The following is a 24,700-nucleotide window of genomic DNA, read 5'->3' on the forward strand; positions in this document are numbered from 1 at the left end:
CAAGCTGAAAAGTCCTAAACCTCTTTAGTCTTTCCTCATAGGGGAGCTGTTCCATTCCCTTTATCATTTTGGTAGCCCTTCTCTGTACCTTCTCTATCGCAATTATATCTTTTTTTGAGATGCAGCGACCAGAACTGTACACAATATTCAAGGTGCGGTCTCACATGGAGCGATACAGAGGCATTATGGCATTTTCCGTTTTATTCACCATTCCCTCCCTAATAATTCCCAACATTCTGTTTGCTTTTTTGACTGCTGCAGCACACTGACCCGATGATTTCAAAGTGTTATCCACTATGACGTCTAGATCTCTTTCTTGGGTAGTAGCACCCTAATATGGAACCTAACATTGTGTAACTATAGCATGGTTATTTTTCCCTATATGCATCACCTTGCACTTGGTCCACATTAATTTTCATCTGCCATTTAAATGCCCAGTTTTCCAGCCTCACAAGGTCTTCCTGCAATTGAATATTGTAGCTCTCTATATATTGGTTTGCCAAAGACATGTTTACGTGCATTGCAATACTTGCAAAATTCTTCTGCAAGCTTAATAGCAAATGTTACAAAATGTTACCCCGATATTGCAGAAGTTACATTGGTTGCCAGTAATTCAGAGAATGAAGTTTAAAATTTTGTTGATAATAAAGAAATCGATTAGTGAAAATTCTCCCAGTTATTTAACAAGCTAGTAAGGAAATATGTTCCTATGCAAGATTTAAGATATCCTCTCAGTGTTTACTAGAGGTTGCCTAATGTGTCATGAAACACATTTGCAGGAAAGTCTGTAATCAAATTATTTCATCAGTGTGCCCTAAATATGGAATGCCTTACTGGAAAAACTCAGGGTCATTTCTGACCTTGGGGTCTTCCGTAAAAAATCTAAAAGGTGTTCTGTTTGAAGAAGCATTTTTAATTTGATAAAATCTATAGTTTTATATTTTTATATTTTAGTGATGTTTCATGATGATATTGATTTATTGTAGTGCTTTGTTTAATTTTCCATGATTGTCCTCTGCTTAGTATGGATTCATTATAGGCGGATATAAGTATTCTAAATAAATAAATAACATCCAATAATTAAAAATTACCAAACACCAATAAAGTATTTAAAAAGAGCAGAACATCACAATAACACCCAATTAAACTCATAAGGATAAAAATTCCCTCTTTCCATACTGGGAACTTTTAATTTCCAGTCATTTGGAATGTTTTAGATTGTGGGGGTGATGAGCACATAAACATTATCCTCTCTCTGTCATATACACACATTCTGTAACACATATGTTCAGTCTTTCACACAAACATTCTCACACACACACACACACCACTCCTTGTCTCTGTCTCTTCTCTCTCTCTCTCACTCCACACACACAAGCTTTCATAGACACTCCTCTCTCTCATGCATATACACATATGCTCTCTTATACATTTTCTCTCTCTTTCACATACACACACACATGTTCTTATACATGGACCCCGTCCCACTGTATTTCTCTTTTACACACATGCTCCCATACACACTTCCAATCTCTCTTTTTCTCTCTCACACACACTTCTCTCTCTCTCACACACACATGCTCTCATACATATCTTCTCTCTCTTATATTCACACACACACACAATCTTGTACACACTTCCCTTCTCACACCACACATTCTTTCTCTCACACACACACACATACACGATCTTGTACATACTTCCTCACTCTCTCTCACACACACACACACACTTTCTCTCTCTCTCACAGACTTGTACACCAAACATGCACACATACATGCCCTCAACCCCATAGGCTCCCTCTCTCACACACACACATGCACTCATCACACCTTCTCACATGCACACACACATGATCTTGTACACACTTCATATCTCTCACACACACAGACATATACACACACTTTCTCTCTCTCTCACCCTGACACATACTCACAAACACACACACATGTTCTCTACCCACAGTCTCCTTCCCCCATACACACATTGGATCTTACTCGCACTCTCTCTCTCTCTCTTACACACACACACACACACACACACACAAACATGCTCTCAACTCCACAGGCTCCCTCTATTACACACACATATACACTTATATTCTCTAAACCCTACAGGCTTTCTCACCACACACTCAAACCAACACCCACATGTTCTCAACCCCACAGGATCCCCTCACAAAATCATACCCACATGCTGTCAACCCTGCAGGCTCCTTTGCACACACACACACCACACAACACACACACACACATCACCTTTCACCCCATAGGCTCCCTCACATATACACAGAGTCTCTCACTCTCATACAAGTTCTCACTCGAGGCCTGTGTTGGACCTCTTCTGTGGGCACAGTGGGACGGGGTCCATGGCAACCTGTCAGGACTCTACTTTGGTTGCCACAGGAAGGAGTCCACGGCAACCTGTCAGGCCTCCTCTTTGGCCACTGCAAGATGGGGGTCCACAGTGGCCTGTTGAGCCTCTTATTTGGCTGCTGCAGAGTGGGGGCAATAGCAGTCTAGTGGGCCTTTTGTTTGGTCACCATGGGATGAGATCCATGACAGCCACACTGGGCTTGACAGTCACTGAATGAGACTTGAGGCACAGGCCCCATGTGCCCAGAGCTAATGAAGCTCCTGGTTATCTTGGTAGAGTGGCAGGCTTATCCATTTAAGTCCAGCTGAATATCCAGATAAAGATACATGCATGATTTCACCCTGATTACTTACCTGTTCTCTGATAATATGAAGAAACCCTGGACCAGCCTATACCCACACTCCCATATTCTCATCTCATAAATAAATCTATACAAACACAGGTGGTTGGGAGGTCAAAGACTGCAGCTTTATTACTATAATGTACCTGAGCCAAACAATATAAGCATTATACATAATTTACAGTTGTTTATCCCACATTTCATCCCTGGTAGGTTAACCGCCGCAACCCAGCAAGGTAACACTACCCCCAAGTCACCTAATTTGTAGGCTACTTGACCACAAGCCTCCGCCACAGCAAGCAAGGAACCAGTCACCCTTAAGGCTTAACCAAGCCCAAACAGCACATCACAAATAAGAGACTCCAAATCATAAAAAGTTTACAATTTCTTGCTCAGGTACCCCCTCATGCTGCAACAAATACCATAGCCAATAAACCAAAAGAAATAACAAATCATCTCCAACAATTAAAGAGAGAGATAGGTTTGCCTGAAGAGAAGCCAAGTGGGACTCGCCTACGAATTTAAAGAAAAACCAACAGGGGAGGAGATTCATTCAAAGGATTTCCTCATGCGCTGGAGCCAATCAAAACTTATTATGTTCAGTTGTCCTGGAGACAAACGAAGAACCCCAGTAAGGAGGAGGGTGATTTGCTTTTGACTGTACCCCCTTCACTGGGGCAGGCCTGCCAATCCTAGAGTGGGGGATGTCTTGCTTCGTCTAGCCAGGGTCCCATATTATCACTGGCAGACCAGTGATCTGTCTTTCTAATATTGACCTCAATGCTTCTCTCATCCTAACTAGTTATGCAGTGCAAAATACCAGAGTTAAAAATAGCAAACACACTAGGCATCTTGTAGGCCATCTGAAGGTGGCAAAGCAATGTGACAAGGCGATAGTTAAAGCTAGAAGAATGCCGGGCTGCATAGAGATAGGAATAACTAGTAAGAAAAGTGAGGTGGTGATGCCCTAGTATAGGTACTCGGTGAGGCCTTACCTGGAGTGGTGCATTCAGTACTGGAGCCCACATCTCCTGACGGATAGAGACAGATGGAGGCGGTCCCGAGAAGGGTGACCTAAATGTTGTGGGGTGTGTATCAGAAGACTTCTGAGGAGAGACTGAAGGACCTGAATATGTTTACCCTGGAAGAGAGGAGGCACAGGGGGAGATATGTTACAGACCTTCAGGTACCTGAAAGGTTTTAATGCTGCAGGTGGAACTAGGAGTCATGAAATGAAATGAAACTCCAGGGGAGATGACTCAGAACCAATGTCAGGAAATATTTCTTCATGGAGAGGGTGGTGGATGCCTGGAATGCCCTTCCGGAGTTGGTGGTGAACACAAAAACAGTCAAAGAATTTAAAGGAACATGGGATAAACACTGTGGATCCCTAAAGGCTGAAGGTTGGAAATGAAGAAAAGGATGCATGGTGGTAACCTGTTTGGTGGCAGTTACTACTTAACAATGGGAATTACCACCCTTAACCAATAAGCTTTGATGCTTCTGACGCAGTTGCTCTCCGCTTTGATGGCATTGGGGGGAAAAGGGAAACTGGATTCAGAGGACAACCAGCTCGGGCCCTGGCTTATATAGTCCGAGGTACTGATACGCAAACATAAGGGAAAAAGCACAGGACTGCTTCTGTGGCCAAGCTCAAAAGCAAAGCTCGTCAAGCAGCATTGCCTGAATATTCAGGAAGGCTCCTTACCCAATAAAATTGTTGCTTTGTAAATATATGAGGCTTAGGGGTAAACATCATGGAGCAGCAATTACTACCCTTAACAGAAACATGGGGGTAACCTGCACGGAGTGGCAGTTGCTACCATAAGAATCTTGCTGGGCAGAATGGATGGGCCATTTGGTCTTTTTCTGCAGTCAGTACTAATGTTACTGCATTACTATGCATGTTTTGTAAATCTCAATTCCTTAAACTTCAATCCACAATATAAGTGCACGTCTTGCCGCACGGCCTGTAACGAGTTTTGTTAATTGAACATTGTGACCTCATCGCTTGAGACAGGTCCAGTCCCTGATGCTATCTCTCTCTTGGGGTCTCACAAGAAGCATTGACTGCTTCTTGGGCCAAAGACTGAGGCTGTGACCAGCGGCGATGCATCCCATTCTGAGCGGGGATTTCTGGACTCTCTCTACGTGACCAGGTCAGAGGCGGTTTGCTGCAGACACTTTCCTCAGACAGTGAATGAGGGAATTAATGCCGTCTGTCTTGGTGATGTTTCTAAAATAGTTACAGCGAAAGTGGCGGGGCAGAGGACCCCCCTCCCCTCCCCCGAGAGTATTTCAGTAAAATGTTCATTCATACAAAGGTCCCTCTTTTCAGCTGCTTTTCACCATATTCAGGGATACATTTCCAAGAGCTTGTTGAGAAGTTATGCACATGGGCCGTGCGTGCTTAGGGAGATTCTCAGCAGCATGAAACTATCAGACTAACAGGCCAATACAGTACCGACGCGTAAAAAAAAAGGGCGGCAGAGCCGGGCGCCCGTGCGATTGATGCGTGCACATTTTAGTTCGCAAGCTGCTCGATTCAGTATTCAAATTAGACGCAGATCCAAGCGGCGGCAAAGGAGCGTCAAAAGCACGCATATGAAGGCGGTAGGAGTTCGCAATCCATTTTACTGTATAGAGCGGAGAGTATCCAGGGTGCGCTGGCGCCATACCTGTCACTTCAAATGTCATTCCAGCGGGTAAGTGGACGGTTCTTTTCTACAGACCCCGCATGGGCACCGGGGCCGCTGCCCTGAGCATCCGGACGTCCTTGATCGGAGGCCACCCCCAACCTTCCACGTCCGGGCGCTTAAGGACGTGCAAGGACGACCGGGCGTCTGTGAAGGTCGGGGCCTCCGAGCATGGACGCCCATGATTGGAGGCCCGGCTGCCTTCCAAAGTTCGCAAGGCGCACGCAGAAGAGTTCAGTGATGAGGGGAGAGGCGTTCAGCACTTCGTTTAGAATTTCCGTGTGTCGCTTAACATTTTCAGATGTCATGCACACGATCGGCTGCCATTGACGACAAAACTTTAGGCCACGTTTTGCAACAGGTAAAGTTAGGGGCCTGCATTTAGCCTCATAACAACCCAGTAATCAGCCAGTTTCTGAGGGGACCTGGAGGTCCATATTCAGCCGCTGTGCGGCTTGGCTAGTTAGGAAGATAAACTTATCCAGCTAACATAGCTTATGCCGCAGCGCAGCTGCCGAATATATACGGCTATCTTAAAATTAGCCGGATACGTTTATCTGGCTAACTTTAGGAAGCGGTGTACATCCGACCAGAGTTAGCTGGATAAGTTATCCGACTGACTGAATATCAGGGTTAGTTCGAGAACTTATCTAGCTAACTCAGCTCCTCCAAGTTACACCCCTGGAATGCCCCTGACTTATTCGGCCAAACTGTAGCCAGATAAAAAATTAAAATTTAGCCAGATAAATACACAAATATTCATGTAACCAGGTAATTTCTCAGTTATCCGGCTGTATGCTTCTGAATATGGAACTTACCATGTTTGAAAATCAGGTTACTAAATGATAATTTTGGAATAAGTTATAGTGCTGACAATTTACCTGCTATGATTATTTGGTAAAACTGCTGCTGTTACTTGTACTTCTGTTGTGTGCGTGAGTGCGTGCATGTGCGTGTGGTGAGGGAATCTTGCACTGCTGCTGCCTGTGCTGTTCCTGTTATGGGGCAGTGTTTTTGTGAGAGGAAATCTTGCACTGCTGCTCCCTGTGCTGTACCTTTTATGCAGTGTATCTGTGTGTGAGGGAAGTTTGTATTGTTGCTGCCTGTGCTGTACCTATTATGGGACAGTGTGTCTGTGTCAGGGAGTCTTGCACTGCTGCTCTCGTGCTGTAACCTTTTTTGCAGCTGTGTGGTGTATGTGTGTGTGAGGGAAGTTTGTATTGTTGCTGCCTGTGCTGTACCTGTTATTTATTTATTATTTTTATATACCGACATTCGAACATCGGTTCAATATCACATCGCTTTACAAAAAGTAAATAGTGCTGCTTACAATAAGATCTTCACAGTATTTCTCAAAATAAAACAAATTAATTCAAATTAAAATTAAATTAAATCATTTAGCATTATAAATATTATCATTTAAAATAAGCTTCCATAAAAAGACATACAAAATAGCAGCTTCATAGATATAGTCAAACATCATTGAAGTACATGCACAAACAATTCTAATAAGTCAACAATCTAAAAAATCACACAGCAATTGTCAAGCATCCTAACATTCATACAAAAGCTTTATGAAAAGAGCCATGTCTTTAAGTTTTTCTTGAAAGTTTGCATTGTAGGTTCCAACCTTAACTCTGTTGGTAGGTTGTTCATTAGGGCAGGACCTGCCAATGATAGGGATTGCTCCCTGACTATATTCAAGTGAGCCAGTTTTGGAGAGGGAATTGGAATAAGCCCAGTATTTGTAGAACGTAAGCTCCTTTGAGGAATATGAAAATGCAATGCAGCATTCAACCAGTCTATTTTATCATTATAAAGTTATGGGCCAGTGTGTTTGTTTGTGAGGGGGAATCTTGCACTGCTGGTCCTTGTGCTGTACCTGCTATGCATCTGTTTGTGTGTGTGTGTGTGTGTGTGTGTGAGGGAAGTTTGTATTGTGCTGCCTGTGCTCTACGTGTTATGGGATAGTGTATTTGTTTGTGTGTTTGTGAGAGGGAATCTTGCACTGCTGGTCCTTGTGCTGTACCTGTTATGCATCTGTGTGTGTGTGTGTGTGAGGGAAGTTTTGTATTGTTGCTGCCTGTGCTCTACGTGTTATGGGATAGTGTATTTGTTTGTTTGTTTGTGAGAGGGAATTTTGCACTGCTGGTCCTTGTGCTGTACCTGTTATGCATCTGTGTGTGTGTGTGTGTGTGCGCACGTGTGTGTGAGGGAAGTTTTGTATTTGCTGCTGCCTGTGCTCTACCTGTTATGGAATAGTGTATTGTTTGTTTGTTTGTGAGAGGGAATCTTGCACTGCTGGTCCATGTGCTGTACCTGCTATGCATGTGTGTGCGTGTGTAAGGGGAGCTTGTATTGCTGCTGCCTGTGCTGTACCTGTTATGGGGCAGTATGTGAGTGTGTGTGTGTGACTGTGAAGGAAAGCTTGCATTGCTACTGGCCTGCGCTGTACCCTTTTATGGGCAGTGTGAATGTGGGGGGGGGGGGGGAGGGAAACTTGCATTGCTACTGCCTGTGCTGTACCTTTTATGGGGCAGTGTGCGTGTGGGGGAGGGGGGGGGAGGGAAGCTTGTATTGCTGCTGCCTGTGCTGTACCTGTTATGCATCTGTGTGTGTGTGTGTGTGTGTGTGAGGGAAGTTTGTATTGCTGCTGCCTGTGCTCTACCTGTTATGGGATAGTGTGTTTGTTTGTGAGGGGGAATCTTGCACTGCTGGTCCTTGTGCTGTACCTGTTATGCATCTGTGTGTGTGTGTGTGTGTGTGTGTGTGTGTGAGGGAAGTTTGTATTGCTGCTGCTTGTGCTCTATCTGTTATGGGGCAGTTTGTGTGTTTGTCTGAGGTAATCTTGCATTGCTGCTGCCTGTGCTGTACCTGTCATAGGGCAGTGTACATGTTTGTGTGAGAGAAGCTTGTATTAGGGATGTGAATCGTTTTTTGACGATTTAAAATATCGTCCGATATATTTTAAATCGTCAAAAATAGTTAGAGTCGCGATACAATAACAATTCCCCCGATTTATCGTTAAAAAAAATCGTAAATCGGGGGAAGGGGGAAGGGGGAGGGGAAGGGGGAGGGCGGGGAAAACCGGCACACTAAAACAACCCTAAAACCCACCCCGACCCTTTAAAATAAATCCCCCACCCTCCCGAACCCCCCCAAAATGCCTTAAATTACCTGGGGTCCAGAGGAAGGGTCCCAGTGTGATCTTTTACTCTCGGTCCTCCGTGCATTGTAGAAATGGCGCCGGCGCTACCTTTGACCTGTCATATGACAGGTCAAAGGTAGCACCGGCGCCATTTTGTTTTTTTGTCCCCCGACGTCAGGAGCGTAGGAGATCGCTCCCGGACCCCGCTGGACCCCCAGGGACTTTTGGCCAGCTTGGGGGGGGCCTCCTGACCCCCACAAGACTTGCCAAAAGTCCAGCGGGGGTCCAGAACGATCTCCTACCACGAATCGTTTTTCCGTACGGAAAATGGCACCGGCCATACGCCATTTTGCGCAAAATGGCACCGGCTGTACGGCAACACGATTCGACTGCAGGAGGTTGTTCCGGACCCCCGCTGGACTTTTGGCAAGTCTTGTGGGGGTCAGGAGGCCCCCCCAAGCTGGCCTAAAGTCCCTGGGGGTCCAGCGGGGGTCCGGAACGACCTCCTGCAGTCGAATTGTTTTTCCGTGCGGAAAATGGCGCCGGCCATACAGTGTATGGCCGGCGCCATTTTCCATACGGAAAAACGATTCGCGGTAGGAGATCGCTCCCAGACCCCCGCTGGACTTTTGGCAAATCTTGTGGGGGTCAGGAGGCCCCCCCAAGCTGGCCAAAAGTCCCTGGGGGTCCAGCGGGGGTCCGGGAACGATCTCCTATGCTCCTGACGTCGGGGGACAAAAAAACAAAATGGCGCCGGCGCTACCTTTGACCTGTCATATGACAGGTCAAAGGTAGCGCCGGCGCCATTTCTACAACGCACGGAGGTCCAAGAGTAAAAGATCACACCGGGACCCTTCCTCTGGACCCCAGGTAATTTAAGGCATTTTGGGGGGTTCGGGAGGGTGGGGGATTTATTTTAAAGGGTCGGGGTGGGTTTTAGGGTTGTTTTAGTGTGCCGGTTTTCCCACCCTCCCCCTTCCCCTCCCCCCCCCCACTGGACCCCAGGTAATTTAAGGCATTTTGGGGGGGTTCGGGAGGGTGGGGGATTTATTTTAAAGGGTCGGGTGGGTTTTAGGGATCTTTTAGTGTGCCGGTTTTCGATTTACACGATTTACACGATATTTAAAAAACCCAAACTGCGACGATCTGATTCCCTCCCCCTCCCAGCCGAAATCGATCGTTAAGACGATCGATCACACGATTCACATCTCTAGCTTGTATTGCTGCTGCCTGTGCTGTACCTGTTATGAGACAGTGTGTGTGTGTGTGAGGGAAGCTTGATTTGCTGCTGCCTGTGCTGTATCTGTTCTATGGTTCATGATGTGGTTATTATTGGGCAGATATGTTTGTGTATGTGCACTTTTGTGTGTGTGTTTGTTTGTGTACATATGTGAGTGTATGTTTGTATATGTGCAGGTGTATGTGTCGGTTGTGCTCTTGCCAGGGATGAGTGTAGCTCCTTAGACACGGTTTAAAGCAGGTTTCACATCTGCAAGTATTTGACTCTTGATTTCCTCAGATAATCTAAGTTCTGACCTTGGGATTAGTTCTGGGTTTTGTTTTTATTGTATTACTTGCACCGTCATGTTATATTTTTAACAGTTTGTCCCTACATGTTTACATTTGTTTATTACATGCAACAAGAGAAATAAAAACAGAAGGTGGTATGAAATGATTGCTTTTGAACACTTCATGCCCAGGAAGGTTACAAATTCCATACAGTTCGATAGATAAAACTCCAAAAATAAGAAATGTGCAAAGGAACCCGGCCGCCCCTGCTGTCCCTATAAGCTCAATGAATGTTGATGTTTTCACTTTGTGATCTGCCTAGAACAAGAATCCTTGAAGGATGTGGAATATATTATAAATGTGTAAATCAAGAAATAATTTGCCTGTTTGAACTATTTGAATATTGGTGTTGGATCTGACTTGCTGTGCCTCATGCATCCCAGGGTTTAGCTCTCGCCCTTGTGGCTGTGCTCGGGCCTCAGGCTCCCGGTGGCTTAACCCTCCGCTCCTGTTCTCAGTTACAGCCGGAGCAGTTGGACTGCGGAGCTGCGCACCTCCAGCACCCGCTGGCCATCATGGAGCCTCTAGGGGCCGTGCCGCTGTTCCGCTACCCAGGCCTGACCTCTGTGGCAGTGTCCAACATCAACAACTACACAGTCGTGTTCCTGGGAACTGCCAGCGGACGTCTTCTGAAGGTAAGTGGTGAAATGAATCAACAGTGGGGAAGGAGGGCCACATGCTCGAGAAGAGCTGTTGGTGTACACAGAACAGAGGGAATTCATTGTTCGACATGGCTAGCAATGATTCTTGTGAATTCCTCACTTGAATTACTGTAGTAGTTTAAAAAGCAAGGACGGAGGCAAATGTAGGAGTCAAACCCTGGGCTGGGAGTTAGAGATTTCAGCTGTTCTAATCCCGGTTCGGCCATTAACTCTTTATGCTACCACTGGATCAAATGGAGGCATGTTGTGTAACTACTAAGCGTGTTGGTTGGTCTGCAGAATGGCATATTCTGAATCGAGTGCCTGGCACGTTCAGAAGATGGCTGAATATTAACAACTATCTTTAGTCAGTGTAGGCAGTATGTTGCTAGTGCTGGTTGGAAATACCTGGTCCATTACCAGCGTAGGCAGTCATGGCCCACCACGGTGAGCATGACATTCTTGGCAGGATACTGCAGCAGTTTGCCATTACCTACCGTAGCCCACACAGCACTTGGTCTTCCCTGGTCATCTGCAGCACCCAGGTACTAGCCAGGCCTGACTCTGCTTGACTTCCAAAATCTAGTAAGGTCATGTTCTCCCAGGGGAGTAGTATGGGCAGACGGCTTTCTTTCCTTATGGAATAACTGATGAGCTAAGAATTATATATGTGTAGTCCGAAAGCACGAGATGGGGGGACTCTGTGTTTTATCTATTAGAGAAGACCTGTCTGGATGATTTGCTTGGGGGAAGTGAGGGGGGGAGTGAAGGGGTTGTGGAGTGAGGTGGAAGTGGCTGACCAGGTGCAACAGACCAGAGGCTGCGATACATGCAGCTCTTTTATAGTATATTAACAGTTCCACTTCCTTTCCCATATCAGCGAGATCTGTCTGAGCTGTAGAAGATCCATTAGACACAACTCCTGTTTAGCTTTTGTGTTCTGGTGGGGTAATTTATTCAGATAGCTGTAATTGAATTTGCAGCACAGCTGTTTTAACAGGAAAATCTACTTTTGCCTAAGGGGCTTTGTCTTGCAGCTCAGAACAGGACACAGGTCTCATCTCCTGGGTAATATTCAAGCTAACTGTCCAAGAGCAGACACTAAGAGGATCTGGGAGTGTGAGAGCTGCTCCCTCCCAGAGCCCCCATAAGATGATGGCCCCGAGAACATCAGTCATGTTATGGCAGATTTCATAATATGTTACAGTAGGGATCGCAGCAGGTCTCTCACCGTTGCCAATTCTGAGTGCCAAAATTTAAAACAAAAACAAAAACATTATTTAAAATAAACCTTTATTTTGAAAATTATTAAGTGTGCAGAACCTGCTGAATGCCGGACATAAACAGAACTGTCATCCCAGACCCGTTCATTTCCCTTCCCAGCATTCATGTGCTATGTGATGCTCCTATTAAACCAACAAAGAATTACCTGGTGCTGACTGTGCTCCCGACTACATAGGTCCCTTCTCCAGATGACATCTGTGTCCTCAAACCTCAAATACACTTTGGATGATGCTTATTCGATCCACTTGAAGGTGAAAGTGGCTTGCTGAGGATCACACAGAAAGTCAGCGGCTGAGCCTAGCTTAGACCTGAGGCTTCAGGGAGATAAAGTGACTTCTCCAGCAGGGAGCAGATGTCAGCTCATGAGTCTTGGGGTTTCTTTCCTGAGTGTACTTTGTCTCTGATTGCCCTTCCTTCTCTCCTAAGGTTAATCTGGACCATAACATGACTGTTGTAAGCAGAAAGGCCATTTTTGTGGCTCCAGGACAGCCAGTCCATCACATCATGGAGTTTGACCCCTTGGACTCTAGCTACCTCTATGTGATGACCTCTTATCAGTAAGATCTTCAGCCTCTGTTAGAAATTAATGTGAGAATATTTGACTGAATGAGCTCTCCTTTTGGAGGGGTCAAATTTGGGGCTTTGCTGTCACAAAGGGTCCCTTACCTGTTATGCAAAAGAATTAAATCAGACCTCAAAAGATGATGGCTGTTAGCCCAAAATGAGGGACAGGCTTTGGTGGTGATCTCTGTGAGGGGAGGGTACAAGGCACTAGAACAGTAGTGGCCAACTCTGGCCCTCGTAAGCCACAAACAACAGGCCAGCTTTTCAGGATACCCACAATGATTATGCATGAGATAGATTTATATATATTGGAGGCAGGGGCATGCGTATCATTGTGGATGTCCTGCAAATTTTGACTCTTTGTGGCTCTTGAGGACCAGAGTTGGGCACCCCTGCACTAGGATAATCAGATAACTACCCAGGTCACCGGGTTGGCTCTTTGTACTGGAACATTATGGGACAGGACATAAGTGTTAGTGTGTGTGACAGTTATCCGTGTCTCGTTGTGGCTCCAGAAATGATCTTCCTCCTCCTCTCCCGTGCAGATAAGCCGAGTGAAGGTGGCATCCTGTGAGCAGTACGCCACATGTGCTGAGTGCCTGGGAGCGGCAGATGCTCATTGCGGTTGGTGCACCATGGAGGCCAGGTACTCATCCTCTCACCGAAGCCTTTTCTAATGATGTCCCTTTACAGGAAACGAAGTGAAATGCAGCTCACCTCACTTTAGCACTTTCCACTTCTTACCGAATTAAATGTGAATCATTTATCACTAATTGCTGGGAGAGATTGTTGGGGTCCATGAGAGCTGGGCGCTGCCATGTGGGAGACCCGCCTTTGATTCCTGAGCCTGGGTCCTGCTCTGTGGGGGCAGCCGGAGCTGAGGATGCTGCAGAGGCAGTGCTCACAGGCCCTCCAGGGGAGGGAGGCTTAGCCGTCACACCGTGGGGAAACCTGCGAATCAGACTCAGAATGCACACGTGCTGCCGTCCCCGGCTCCCAGCATTGATGACCGGGATGGTCTGGGAATAGTGGGAGAAAAGGGAGGTGGATCAAATGGTGGGGGGGGACCCCTGATTATGTCACGTTTGGCAGCTCTCTGGACTGCTCTGCGAGCTGCCGCACTCAACCCCACTGCTGACCGATGCTGCAGGAGGCCTCCTGTTGTGGCAGGATATCGCCATCGCCACACGCTACCTCCGCTGCTGACGCCGCCATCTTCCTTTAGGCACACACACACACACGCGCAAATGTGCATATAATATAGGTTCTGCGGCAGGAAACACTGAGTGGCGCCTCTCAATGAGGTCAGACTGACCGGGCTATTTAAGTAAGGGACTTGCAGCATTACCTCGCCTCAGCAACGGATCTCCTGCCTTGCAGTACATGTTGCTTACGTGCTCCTGATTCCCGTTCTCTTGCATTCCTGAATACAGCCTTGCCTCATCCAGCCTTGCCTCATCCAGCCTTGTCTCCTCCAACCTCCCTCATCCAGTCCACCAGCCTTGCCTTGTCCTATCCTTCTTGTCCAGTGTCTTCAGTGTGTCTTCATCCACCTTTGGCTTGACTCTCCGGATCTTGACCTCTTGCTTGGACTTGACCACGATTGCCTGCCGCCCTGGACCTGACTATTCTCGCTAGCCATTTGCCCCAACCTTGGCCTGTCTCTGAATCGGTTAGTCTGCTGCTTGCCCTCTCCCTGGTGTGCTTTTGGACTCTAGTTCTCTTCACCACCCTAGGGACCCACCAGAGTCCTGCCAGCTGCCAGAATGCAAGGGCTGAACCTGCAGGGAAGGCGGTTGATATAGAAGAAGCTCCAGACTGTCCTGCTATAGGTGCATTTGCCATCTGCTGGCGTAGGTCTTGTGGGTTCACCCTCACGGCTGCATCAATTGCACCGCAGCACAAAGGACTCACACACCCGTTGTGCTTCTCAGATTAGCTGTGAATGAAGAGTTTATGGCACCATAGCCCAAGAGATGGAGAGTCCAATAGAGCTGGAAGCCTTAAAGGAAGAGAGAGAAATTGATAAGTCAAAAAGATCCCCAAAACATAGAAGATTGTTTATCAATGTCAAAGAGGATTTGCCAGTTGTCTGTAGACTTTGTAGGGAAGTGATAGATTTAAATCTAATTGTCAGGGAAATGTATTTTTTATATTATGGGGGAGCTCTGTGTTTTATCTGTACACTGTTCTTGAGTGCTGTTATTTTATTTAGCATGGGAAGCTCCATGTTTTCTCTATACACTGATATGGGGTACTGGGATTTTATATTGCATGGGAAGGGGCTCCATGTTTATTAGGGATGTGAACTGGGCTTCAGACGATTGAAAACATTGTCGATATTTTCAAAATCGTCAGAAATCGGGGGCTCCCCCGAAACGATAGGAAAACCCCATGATATTGATCGTGGGGGTTCTCTTATCGTTTTGGGGGAGGGCGGGAAAAACGGCACACAAAAATAACCCCTAAACCCACCCCGATCCTTTAAAACTAATCCCTTTGCTTCCCCCACCCTCCCGACCCCCCCAAAAACATTTTACAGGTACCTGGTGGTCCAGTGGGGATCCCGGGAGCGATCTCCCGCTCCCGGGCCGTCGGCTGCCACTAATCAAAATGGCGCCGATGGCCCTTTGCCCTTACCATGTGACAGGGTATCCGTGCCATTGGCCGGCCCCTGTCACATGGTAGGAGCACTGGATGGCCCGCGCCATTTTTAAAGATGGCACCGGCCATCCAGTGCTCCCTCCATGTGACAGGGGCCGGCCAATGGCACGGATACCCTGTCACATGGTAAGGGCAAAGGCCATCGGCGCCATTTTTATTAGTGGCAGCCGATGGCCCGAGAGCGGGAGATCGCTCCCGGGACCCCCACTGGACCACCAGGTACCTGTAAAATGTTTTGGGGGGGGGGTCGGGAGGGTGGGGGAAGCAAAGGGATTAGTTTTAAAGGGCCGGGGTGGGTTTTTTGTTTATCGGCTCGGCCGCAGCCGATAAACAAAACCGCGCTTGGGCCTGATGGAAAAACCCCCACATGTGAATCGGAATGGAATCCGAACCGATTCCGGTTCCGATTCACATCTCTAATGTTTATCAATGCATTGATCTGGATTGTTGGTATTTTTATATTACAAGGTTGGCTCCATGTTTTGTCTATTCACTGAGCTGGGGTGCTGTTTTTTATTTAGCATGGGGGGCTCCATGTTTTGTCTATTCACTGAGCTGGGGTGCTGTTTTTTATTTAGCATGGAGGGGCTGTATGTTTTGTTTATAAAATGGTCTGGGATGCTGTTATTTCACATTGCATGAGGAGGGGGGCCCCTGATATGGGGTGCTGGTATTTTACTGTATATTGCATGGGGTTGACTTGATGTGTTGGCAGTTTTTTTCCTATATGTGCTGATATTAAACCTTTTGGTAGGATAGAACATGTAATGTTTTCACCACATTGTTCATCCATGTCCCAGCTCACTCTGACCATCTTCTGTGTTGCAGGTGCTCTCTGCAGGAAGACTGCCTCAGTTCTTCTGAGCCTCTGTACTGGACTAGTGCAAGTGAGGGGATGGACCGCTGTCCAAACCTAACCATCATGCCATCCAAAATTAACATAGAGTCTGAGAACACTGTAAGTGCAGGAAAACCAAAAGCCAGAGCCCTACGTGTAAACCTTCAATCATGTCCTTGCCGTTTGTTGGGTTACACAAGGTAGGACAAACCCAACCGTTAGCATAGCACGGGGCTTTGAAAACTCAGTCTTAAGTGATCTTGCCACCTGTTGATCAGGATTCAAGAAAAGATTCAAGAGGACTGAAGCTCTTTTCAGGGTATCCAGAGTAGAGGAGGCTGCAGCCTGTATTTTCTAAGCAAGACGTAGGCGAGCCTTTTTTATTCGACTAACTCAATCCATTTGTGATGAGCTTTTCAGAGCTCAGCTGCTATCCTCAGGTCACTCCCATTTTGTGTCTATAGGAAAAATGCCACATGCATGAGTTCCACACCCCAGCATTTCAAAGAATCCTTTTCTTCAAACTTTGAGCCACATGTACTAAGCATTTTTCTCATAAGGCGTTCAAATGGTCCACATAGCAGTAAAGATGTACACGCAGAATTTACCAAGTATTTTCTCATGCAATTGGCCAAGTGCATGCACACATTCGCTTGTGTAAAGTTACACCTCCTCTTCTGAGGCTGCAACTTACGCATGCACACCTGTCTGCAGATTTTGTTAAAATAAAAAATGATATGCATATAAATGCCGCCTCCAGAGGCGTACCTAGAGTATTTGGCACCACCCCCAATATATAATTTTAAAATTTCCTAAACATCGATAAAATATTTCAAAACAGCAGACACATCAAATAGCACCCAATAATTAAAACTAATAAGGATTTTAAAAATCTCCCGCTCTCCATAATCTGTCATCCTAAAATTGTTGCATGCATGCACACACACACAAAATATGCTCTCTCTCTCTCATACACACATATATGCTTGGTGGGAGACAGAGGAAGCTTGTGTGTGTATGTGAGAAACACACACATACACACTTCCTCTGGGTCTCTCACACACACAGACATGCTTCCTCCATTTCTGTCTCACACACACACATGCTTCATCTGTGTCTCTCTCTCACGCTAACACTCACGCACACATGCAGACAAAAACTGAACTGCAAACCACAAGCCAGATTCTGTATGCAGTGCAACAATGGAAAAGCAGAAAATCACTATTCCTCATAACAATACAATCAAGAAATATAAATCAATCAGAACAGTAAAACCATACTAAAAATATAAATTTCAAAACAGCTGATGAATAGAATAATATTCAATAATCAGAAGCTTTTGTACAAATGTTTAAAATTTCCTAAACATTGATAAAATATTTCAAAAGCACACATCAAATAAAAACCCAGTAATTAAAATGAATAAGGATTTTAAAAATCCCCCACTCTCCATTCCTGTAACCCTGAGATTGTCTTGAACTGGGGGTGTGCACACATACACAGAGACACAAACAAAATATGCTCCCTCTGTCTCTTACACGCTTAGTGAGAGACAGAGGGAGCTTGAGTGTGTGTGTGTATGTGAAAGAGACAGACACACATGTTTCCACCATCACTGTCTCACACATGATTCCTCTCACCCCCACACATACACACACATGCTTCCTCTCTCTCATACCCACCCCTACCCCCATACACAGGCATCCTCCCACACATATGCAGCAACAGGCACACACACACACACCCTCATACACCCCACACACAAGCACCCACATCCTCATACACACACACACACAAACCCTCATACACATACCCTCATATACACGCACACACCCTCGTATGCACACACACACACACACACACACACCCTCATACACTGGCACTTACTCTCACAGGGCCAGTCTCTCCCTTCTTCAGCCACCAGCAGTAACACTGGGCCTGTTCTTCTGCTGCGAGCTCCCGGAGCGCCGCTGTGCCGGTTCCAGGAAATGCCGGTGGTGTGCTGGTCTCTACCATTCCAGCTCCTTGCTTTGGCTGGGGGGGGGAACTCCCCCGCCATGTCACTGTTTCCACGCTGCCGGAGGACCTTCCCGCCCGTGGCAATGGCACCCCTCCCCCTATTGCCATCCAGGGCAGACCGTCCCCCTCACCCCCCCTTAGCATGCCTCTACTGCTTAATGCCCTTATTTGCATGGGATTTCCATGCGAGAGCACTAAGCGGGATGCACCACTGAAAACGTACATTTCGTGTATGTAAACTCCTTCTTGCATCAGGAGCAATGTTTACCTGCACAAAATGTGCGTCCAAGCATGGATAAAACCATGCGTTCAGCTGAATGCATTTTACTGCATCGGCCTGTTGGTGAGGAAAAGAGCGGTGCACCAGAACTATCCTCTGCCGGTTTAATTCATTTATTAAGCTGGAAAGTACACCAAATGGCATTAGATCTCTCCTTAATAGGTCTTGAGGGGGGGGGTGCATTTTTTTTACATTCATTTGGCAATTTGTGATTTGTTTTTAAGATATACCCAACTCTGCCCCCAAATCCATCCCCTCCCTGCACGCCTCTCCACGATGCGTGCAAAAGGAGGTGTGAAGACGGGCTGCTCCCTGAGCCCGGGTCAATGGCGCACACGAAAACAGGATTTAAGCATTGAAATGGCTTCGAAAATTACCCCCCAAATGGGAAAAAGCTTTTAGCACCTCTGGCCCGTTATGTTCCTTCAAATAAATCGGTGACAGCATCTTGGTTGCTGCGTGCAGAATGCAAAGCAGAAGCTGCACCTGCAGCCGTCACCCGCAATACTTAACATCACAAATAGTGCAAATACTAAAGAAATTTCTCATGCTTGTAATGCTTGGTATCCTCAGGCCTTTTAATGGTGATGTTAATACATGCTGTAATACTCTCTAAGGACCTCAATGTTACTAAGCATTTTTCCCATTGACACAGAATGGGGGAAAAGCCTTAGTAAATCAGGTCTTAAGTTTGTAACTTGCCAGCTGATCTGGAACGAAAGAAAGTAATTTAGTGCACAGAGACTCCTTCCTTTTCCTATTACTGCAATGCTCACCATCTAAGAGCAGATAATTGATGAGTTGTCCTCGATCACTTTACTCCAAATTACCTATTAAGCCCCCCCCCCCCAAGAAATGTCAAAAGATTATTCCCTTATTTCGCTTTTCTTTGCTCACTAGCTTAGGAGGCCCCCTTTCAAGACGACTTTCGTACCATGTTACGGATGTTACTATTATCCCGTTTAGATTACTGTAATTGCGTTTATGTCAGTTTACCTCTCTGAGTGCACTGCAGGCGGTGCAGAATTAGGCTGCCGGAGTATTAACGCGTGCCTGCTGCACTGACCGTGTGTGTCCTGCACTGGCTTCTAGTGCAATGGTGTATAACATTTAAGATCCTGACCTTGAGCCACAAAACATCGAATGCAGAAACCCCAGTTTGTATCAGCTCAACATATGTAAAAATCAGCCAGAAGTAGCTTTCTGGATTATTGCAAGTTATCTAAAACAGTAGCAAGACCATTTGCAGTCGCTGGTCCACCACCGAGGAACTCCTTACCAGAAGAGTTAAGAGCTGGGAACTCCATTTTCAAGTTTAAGAAGAAAGATAGTTCTTGTTTTTTAGACAGGCATTCAGGTTTGATTCAAGAACTGAGTGGTTAAAATAACAGCTACGAGTTGGCCAACCAGTTCCCCACTTGATCATGTGGCTATAAGTGTGCTTCTCCGCGTGAGAAGATTCATGGCAGGTTCTGAGTGTAAAGGGAGCTAGCACGCAGATAATTTTGGCTTTTTTATGTCTTGTGAATTATTTTAATGTTTTGTTGGTGACCTTAGATGGGTACCTCTCCTAGGACCATGGATAATGTGTGCTATACATTTTTTTAAATAAATAAAATAAATAGCATCCCATCACTGCCTTTCAACATTTGGGAGATAATACAGACTCGGTTGCTGCAAGATCTCATAGAACAGAATCATGTAACCCTCGAGCACAATAGAATCAAGTTTCAAGCTAAACATAAAACAGACAAGTAGGGATACTGATTGAGGAGTGAATTTTAAAAGAGTTGCTCGCATTAAAAGGCCCATGTACGTGAGTATCTGCTCCGAGCGCGAGCAACTTGTATTTTAAAACGGCCCAATTACGTGCAAATATGCGCAGGTGCAAGCCACCTAATCTGCAGGGGGGAAGGAGCAGAGTTAGGGCGTGTCAGGGGTATTCTAAGGCAAGGCCAACATTTACCTGCATAAATACGGATTTTAAATCCCGCAGCGCATGTGGGCTGTTACCCGCGCTCTTCATGAGGTGTAAATCTGAAGAAAAACTCAGTTTAGGCCTAAATCAACTGGGTGAGGGGTCTGGGTAAAATGGGGGGAATGCAGGCTGAAGAACCAGAGTGGCCTGGATGACCTGGAGATTCACTGGTCAAACTGGTGGACTAATAAGCCAAACTGCCTTTTTCATTTATGCAAGCACGATTTAAAATCTGCCTAGATGTGTGCGTTAAAGCAGACATTCTTAAGGAAGGTACGCATTAGGGGCATACAATCGTGCATTACGTGGATTTTAAATCATTTGCATGCACTTGTGAGGATGATTTAAAATTCCAGCATATATGCGCTCGTACTCTCATACACACGTATATGGGCACCCGCTTGCTCGTTTTAAAGTTACCGTCTAAATCTTTAAGAGGGTAGTACTCAGCCTCTGTAGTTTGAACCCCCAAGACTTGCAGCAATTTTGAAAACAAATCTATGTGGCTAGTTTTGCTTTCATTATTGCCTAAGGAGACGTCACCTACAGAGATTTGCTCCAATCTCTGATCCCAGGTCCACCTTCTCAGACCAGTATCAAAGCAGACACGTTGTTCTGTCTCTCCCCTCGCTCCACCCTCAGGCCTGCCTTGTCAGTCTGTGAATGAAAGTACGCGCCTTGTTCTGATATTCTTCCCCTGTCTGCCCCGGGTACCACTTCTTCAGTCTGAGGGTAAAAGAATGCGGATTGTCCCAATCTCCACCCCCCCCCGTGGGACCACTTTCTCAGTCCATGGGTAAAAAAAAAAGTGTGTGCATTGTTGAACAGCGCACAGCTTTTACCCACAGACAGACTGAGCAATAATCAAAGCTCCAATTTAATGATTGCCCTTCCTAACTATCGAGGGTGATAACAGTCTCATTCCCAAAGGTCTGACTTATGTGTGTGTACATGGGGATGAATGTATTATTTTCCAGCCATGATCAGGGCATAACTCACCAGTTCTTCATGAAAGGCAAAATGTAACTCTGTTTCTTTACTCTTTCATGGCCTTAATCCTATCCCATACTCTTAAATCAGCAGTCACATAGGGGCGCTGGTGGTATAGTGCTGATGAGCGCAGCCATGGCATCAGAGTCTGTCTCCCACTTTAGGACGCTGGGCCGGGGGGGGGGGGGGGGGGTCGAACTCTCTCATCTGCTCCGCTTGGCTTCCAAGGGCAGTGGTCACCTTTGATCTTTCTCGTATCCTTTTTACCTGCTTAGTGAGTCAGTTACTGAACTCGCACTCTGTGTCCCCAATTCAGGGCATTGTGATCCAGATAAACGGCAACATCCCAATTCTGAGCGGGATGAGAATGTCCTGCGATTATGGGAATGGTGTTCAGACGGAGGCCAGGATCCCTACCTTGAATTCCGGAGTGGAGATTGCTTACTGCCCCTTGCTCCCGAGACGGAAGTACCCCACGTTCCTGCCTCATCAAGGTAGGAAATGGGAAGGGGTGAAGGGGGGGGGGGGGTAGTCAGTTCTTTACTGAATGTTATTGTAATCTGCTTGTACTCGGGAGAAGTTATCAGTATAGAATTCTTTGGCTGTTGGATTTAGAAACTCGAACCACTAAAATAGAGAGAGAAGGAAGAGACTGGTGTTCGAGTCTGTCTGTCTCGCATTCGGATGGTGTGCGCTCATCTCTGTCAGACGTAACTGAGGCAGTGAGTAGGAGCAACACTGCCCATAGCAACAGCCTCCCAGAGTCCGACCAACTTCCTACCGGATTTACCGCCACCGGACTCTGTCCTACTGTGACAGGTTGATCCAGGCCTAGTGTTCGTATGTCAAAGTGTTCTTCACCACTGTGATGTAGGATTAAGGAATTGGGGTATATAAAAAGTTAATAAACTAACCTGCCCCATCCCATTGCATTCTGGGCCTTTCCTACATTGCAATGAGTTGAAAATATTCTGGGACTGACTCAGATTAGTAGAGCATAAGAACATAAGACTTGCCATACTGGGTCAGAGCAAAGATCCATCAAGCCCAGCATCCTGTCTCCAACAGTGGCCAATCCAGGCCATAAGAACCTGGCAGGATCCCAAGGGGTAGATAGATTTCCTGCTGCTTATCCCAGGGGTAAGCAGTGGATTTCTGCAACTCTACCTTAATAATGGTTTATAGACTTTTCCTCCAGGAACCTGTTCAAACCTTTTTTAAACCCAGCTACACTAACAGCTTTCTCCACATCCTCTGGCTACGAATTCCAGAGCTTAATTAAGCATTGAGTAAAAAAAAATATTTTCTCCTTCTTGTTTTAAATGTACAACTTTGTAACTTTATTGTGTTTCCCCTGGTCTTTGTACTTTTTGAAAGAGTTAAAAAAAACAGATTCACTTTTAAATGTTCCACTGCTCTCATTATTTTATAGACCTCTATCCTATTAAGATTGATCTGGGTTATCTGGCGAAACTCTTGTCCTCAGACTCCTGGCACCGCCGCTGATTTGTGAGCCTGTGGCATGTATTAGAAAAAAAAAAGGCAGTCTGGGAAACTGCACCTTACGAGCAGCGGCTCTTCTGGGTAACCGGGGCACCGCTGTGAATCCAGGGTCGGCTGGGGAGGGTGAAGAGAAAGTATGAGAATTCCACAGACTGCTAATAAAACAATCCAATGTTCCAAGCTGCGTGGCTTTACTCAGCATCACTATGTCACGGCCGCGGGATGCTAAATCCTGGCCTTAAAAGCGAAAGCTCTGGAAGTGGAAAGGCTGTTATATAGCTGGACGTATGGGAAATCCACTGCTCATCGGCATGGGCTCTTTTAGCACTGACGGTCCAAAGCCGTCATATGATTGACGAACTAACCAACAGGCAACAGATTTAACTCATCACACAGTCAGGTCGTGGAATCAGTTTCTAGAGAAAGAGTTCAAGGCATCTAGGGGCTTGGACAAGTTCCTGGAGGGAAAGTCCATAAACAATTATTAACCAGGTCAACTTGGGAAAGCCAGGGCTTATCCCTGGGAGTGAGCAGCAAGGAATGGATCTACTCTTTGGGATCTGATGATCCTTCATAGAGATCCAGATTGGCCATTGTTGGAGACAGGTTGCTGAGCTTGAGGGGCCTTGGTCAGACTCAGCATGGAACTTCCTATGTTCCTAAGGGTCAATTTTAAAAGGGACGCGCCGATTTTATAACATGCGCACTTCGCCACGCACATGTTATAAAATCCAATGTGCGTCCAATTTTATATCGGCGCGTGCGCGTGTGTGTGTGTGTGCGGGTGCCGACCCGCGCGCGCAAGGGGGGGGGGGATTTTGTTTAGAAGCACGGGGCAATGCAATCGGGCCTTTCCTGGTTCCCTCCCAGTCCGCTCCAATAAAGGAGCGGACTGGGAGGAAACTTCCTTAACCCCCTACCTACCCTGCCTCCCTTTACCTCTCTCTGCCCTGACCCCTAAACCCCACTTAACTGCCCTCGTTTTTTTTATTTTGGAACTTACCTGCTCTCCCGAGAAGTAAGTTCCGAGCGCTGGCAGCTGCCGTCGCGAGCTGTCCCGGCCGGCTCCCCGCCCCTGGCCCTCCCCCGCCCCATCCCTTCTTTTTTACAAACCTGGCTCTTCCACGCATACCAGGAGACACGCGCGTGGCTGGGCTGCTTGGAAAATGTCCGCGGTGCGCGCGCGGCCCGGCACGCACGCATAACTCCCGGTACTGGTGCACGCCGGGGAATTAAAATTAGACCGTTATGTTGTAAAGGGTGAAAATGAGAAGATTGTGTCAGGCAGGTTAAAAGCATTTCAAGAAAACCCACCAAAAGAGGTAACTGTGCTGAAACACACGCTCATGGATATATAGAACTGGAGTATAGTACTGTGCATCTGCACAAGCTAAAGTAAGCTTTAAAAAGGTAACGTTTTACTTAGCTAAATGATTTAGGAGCCAGTAGCAGGAAGTGAATTCATGCTCTCTATAGTTTGCTGTTGGAAAGTGGTAGGGCACAGCGGAGAACTATGCTCTCACTTTATATTTAGGATGACACCACTGGAAATGTAAAGCAAACAAATAAATACAGAGGAAAAAGTCCTCTGGCAGGCTGTAGCTGAGGCAATGTTTCCTTAGTGCAGTTCTCACCACTCTCTCTTCATTCTAGACCACGTCAGCATCCCCGTGGCAGTGAGAGTCAATGGCACAAGTCTAGTCTGGGCCAGTTTCATCATCTACGATTGCACGAGGACTGGAGACATCAATTCCAAGACTGCGTAAGTTGCCACCCATCCCAGAACAGTTCTCAACCTCATTGCACTTCC

The 24,700-nt window shown here is 46.4% G+C and overlaps 1 protein-coding gene across 1 annotated transcript in view; it reads left to right on the forward strand.

Annotated features, from left to right (window-relative positions):
- The window catches only part of PLXND1 (plexin D1), a 166,005-nt gene that overhangs the window by 20,665 nt on the left and 120,640 nt on the right, over positions 1-24,700 (forward strand). The window contains exons 2-7 of the mRNA XM_029601413.1: positions 10,588-10,764; positions 12,481-12,609; positions 13,161-13,264; positions 16,111-16,240; positions 21,704-21,881; positions 24,544-24,652. Of these exons, the coding sequence (XP_029457273.1) occupies positions 10,588-10,764; positions 12,481-12,609; positions 13,161-13,264; positions 16,111-16,240; positions 21,704-21,881; positions 24,544-24,652 (827 nt within the window). The remainder of the gene's footprint in view (positions 1-10,587; positions 10,765-12,480; positions 12,610-13,160; positions 13,265-16,110; positions 16,241-21,703; positions 21,882-24,543; positions 24,653-24,700) is intronic.

Source organism: Rhinatrema bivittatum, chromosome 4 (assembly GCF_901001135.1).
Source record: "Rhinatrema bivittatum chromosome 4, aRhiBiv1.1, whole genome shotgun sequence".
Classification (NCBI taxonomy): Eukaryota; Metazoa; Chordata; class Amphibia; order Gymnophiona; family Rhinatrematidae; genus Rhinatrema; species Rhinatrema bivittatum.